The sequence below is a fragment of the Limulus polyphemus genome, unplaced genomic scaffold, assembly GCF_000517525.1.
Source record: "Limulus polyphemus unplaced genomic scaffold, Limulus_polyphemus-2.1.2 Scaffold1833, whole genome shotgun sequence".
NCBI lineage: Eukaryota > Metazoa > Arthropoda > Merostomata > Xiphosura > Limulidae > Limulus > Limulus polyphemus.
In genome coordinates, this window is record NW_013667443.1 from 142,329 (window position 1) to 145,354 (window position 3,026).

At 36.8% G+C, this 3,026-nt stretch overlaps 1 protein-coding gene across 1 annotated transcript in view; it reads left to right on the forward strand.

The window, feature by feature from the left end:
• The window catches only part of LOC106465093 (protein TANC2-like), a 55,444-nt gene that overhangs the window by 2,878 nt on the left and 49,540 nt on the right, over window positions 1-3,026 (forward strand). The window contains exon 2 of the mRNA XM_022392921.1: window positions 1,324-1,473. Coding sequence (XP_022248629.1) covers window positions 1,324-1,473 — 150 coding nt within the window. The remainder of the gene's footprint in view (window positions 1-1,323; window positions 1,474-3,026) is intronic.

Genomic DNA, 3,026 nt, shown 5'->3' on the forward strand with positions numbered 1-3,026 from the left:
GTGTGTGTGTGTGTGTGTGTGTGTATTTGGCACTGTCACTGATTTTTTAAAGGCCTAGGATTAGGATAGTTTCCTCAGGAGTGTCAACTACTGGCTGGTTGAAGCGTTTTATCCTTTTCATTTCTCATGGACTGCGGTGTGATTGTCTTGGACCAGCTGAACACACTTGGAATGATACCTAGTTTTACTTGTCTTCTTTGGGGTGAAGGTGCAAACAACAAAATAATATATATATATATTTAGCAAACGAATATCAAAATAGTACATTAGAGCACATTAGGAATGCCATGTTCGCCTGAACAATCATTTCTTAGTGGAAGTTCAGTGAATAGTAGGAAGTAACGGAATTTGTTTCCGGGATTCTTTATCATCCTGTATTACTTTCACTTCGTGTTTGTTTCCGGGATTCTTTATCAGCCTGTATTACTTTCACTTCGTGTTTGTTTCCGGGATTCTTTATCAGCCTGTATTACTTTCACTTCGTGTTTGTTTCCGGGATTCTTTATCAGCCTGTATTACTTTCACTTCGTGTTTGTTTCCGGGATTCTTTATCAGCCTGTATTACTTTCATTTCGTACAAAACATAAATGATTTGACAGAATGATTTCAACTTCGTAATGCATATACGACAGTACTTCCAATATTCATAACCGATCATTCCTGTTTGTTTGTCGAATTTCGTGAAAAACTACTCGAGGGATTATATGTGCTAGTCGTCCCTAAATTAGAAGCGATAGTCTTAGAAGGAAGGCAGCTAGTCAACACCATTCACTACTAAACTCTTGGGCAAGTCTAATCAATTTTATTTGTTTGTTTGTTTTTGAATTTCGCGCAAAGCTACACGAGGGCTATCTGTGCTAGTCGTCCCTAAATTAGAAGCGATAGTCTTAGAAGGAAGGCAGCTAGTCAACACCATTCACTACTAAACTCTTGGGCAAGTCTAATCAAATGAGGGATTGACCGTCACATTATAACACCCCCACGGCTGAAAGAGCGAGCATATTCGGAAGTGAGATTCTAGTCTAACCAGAGGCCACGATTATACGTGAAAATATGGAGTTTTTAGCGTACAGACCTGCTGATTCGGTACAAATATCTGAACGCGAAATTGGTTTATTGGATAAGTCGCAGCACGTTAACGTAAGAATGAAACTGTTTTACTCAGAATTCACCCGCTATATCCTAGCCATTTTTGAAACCATAATTGCGCTGTGTTAAAATGAATTATTTTATTTTGTTTTCTCTGGGTGTATAAATCTGATTCACATGTAGTGTTTACATTTCGTCACTTTCTTACTTTCTTTCATCAACCATCTTACTCAGGAACCCCTGATGACGAAATTGTGCTCAACCAGCCGTCAACGCCTGTTCGATCAAGACTCAAAACGAATGGCCACTTTACAGCGTTCATGCAAACCCGATGTGACGCAGGAAAACCATCTCTGTCCGGAAAAAGTATCAACACTCTTGACTGTAAGTGCTAAAGTAGCTAGCTTCTCGAGATCCGATTTATATTGCAACGCCGCCAAACGAATACATACGAAATCCAAAACAGCTGACTGCTCTAATATTGTTTATGCTATTAAGTAGAAGTTTAAATGTTGTTATCCCGTTTGCCTTTCAGTCCGGTCAAGAAACGAAGGAAACGTTTAAATGTTGTTATCATGTTCGCTTTCCAGACCAGTCAACAATACGAAGGAGGCTAGGAGTTGTCGTATCAAACTTTTATTTTTAATCTACCCTAGAAGTGAAATGTTTAAAAAAAATATGGTTGACAGTGAATTTAATAGAAATTAATTTCACAAAGTCACATATCTCCAAAGTCCCGTAGGATGTCGTTTTAGTAATTAAGAAAGATGAGGCTTAAGGAATCTGAATATTTTATATATTACATAAATTATCGTGTTACTACGAAACATTTGAAAATACACTAGGTACACCTAATTGAAAAAGTTTCCAGGAGTCTTTAGCTTAAGTTTTCACGAACGACAAGTTATTAATGACATAGAAATGTCAAGTACTGTTCCTTGGAAGTTTCGTATCTGGTAGATCACCTTCTATGGGTTTTGTTTATTTATTAAGATTGATACAAAAAATACCAATAAAACTGAAAGGTATTCATTTGCTATTACAATAAAAGTAAAAACATGTTCTTTGTAATGTTCACACGCAAATTAGACTAAACATGCAAGTTATTAGTTCGACGAAACGGAGCTTTGATATAATTCGTATGCTGATTGTGTGGTAAGTCATACCAGGCCAGAAATACAAGTGATTGGACAGAAATGACTTACTTTTAGTAGACAACCAACAACAAGGTAAAACTGACACGTGAATTTCTGTGAACAGTCAAGTTGGTTTTAAGTACGTGAGCGTGTTATCAGATAAGACTCGTTAACAGAGAAGTAAAACAACACGCAATACAAGTTGTGGCCTAAGAGTACAAACATCCTACAGGGGCAAGATTAGCAAGACACATTCATATTCTGTGTTATAGAAGGATTTAGTTTAAAACACTGTTAGCAGCTAATATGTTACGTGTTTGATACGTCCAAATATTCATGTGCCGTAGTTTCTAAGCTTAAAGACCACGAAAGTTGAAACTACTGGCCAAGACAAACACGTGGTATAATTATGAAGTTTGTGCAATCCTAATACAAACTGTTCAAACTATAGATTGCTGTATAAAAGGTGGTCATAAATTTTGTCCAATATTCCCAGTTAAGCCATTAGCACTAGTTTTTTGTTTCTCGCTTACGTGTATCACTAGGTGTTTATATACATACACTCCCACATATAATCTAACCCATTAGCACTAGTTTTTGTTTCTCGCTTACGGGTATCACTAGGTGTTTATATACATACACTCCCACATATAATCTAACCCATTAGCACTAGTTTTTGTTTCTCGCTTACGGGTATCACTAGGTGTTTATATACATACACTCCCACATATAATCTAACCCATTAGCACTAGTTTTTGTTTCTCGCTTACGGGTATCACTAGGTGTTTATATACATACACT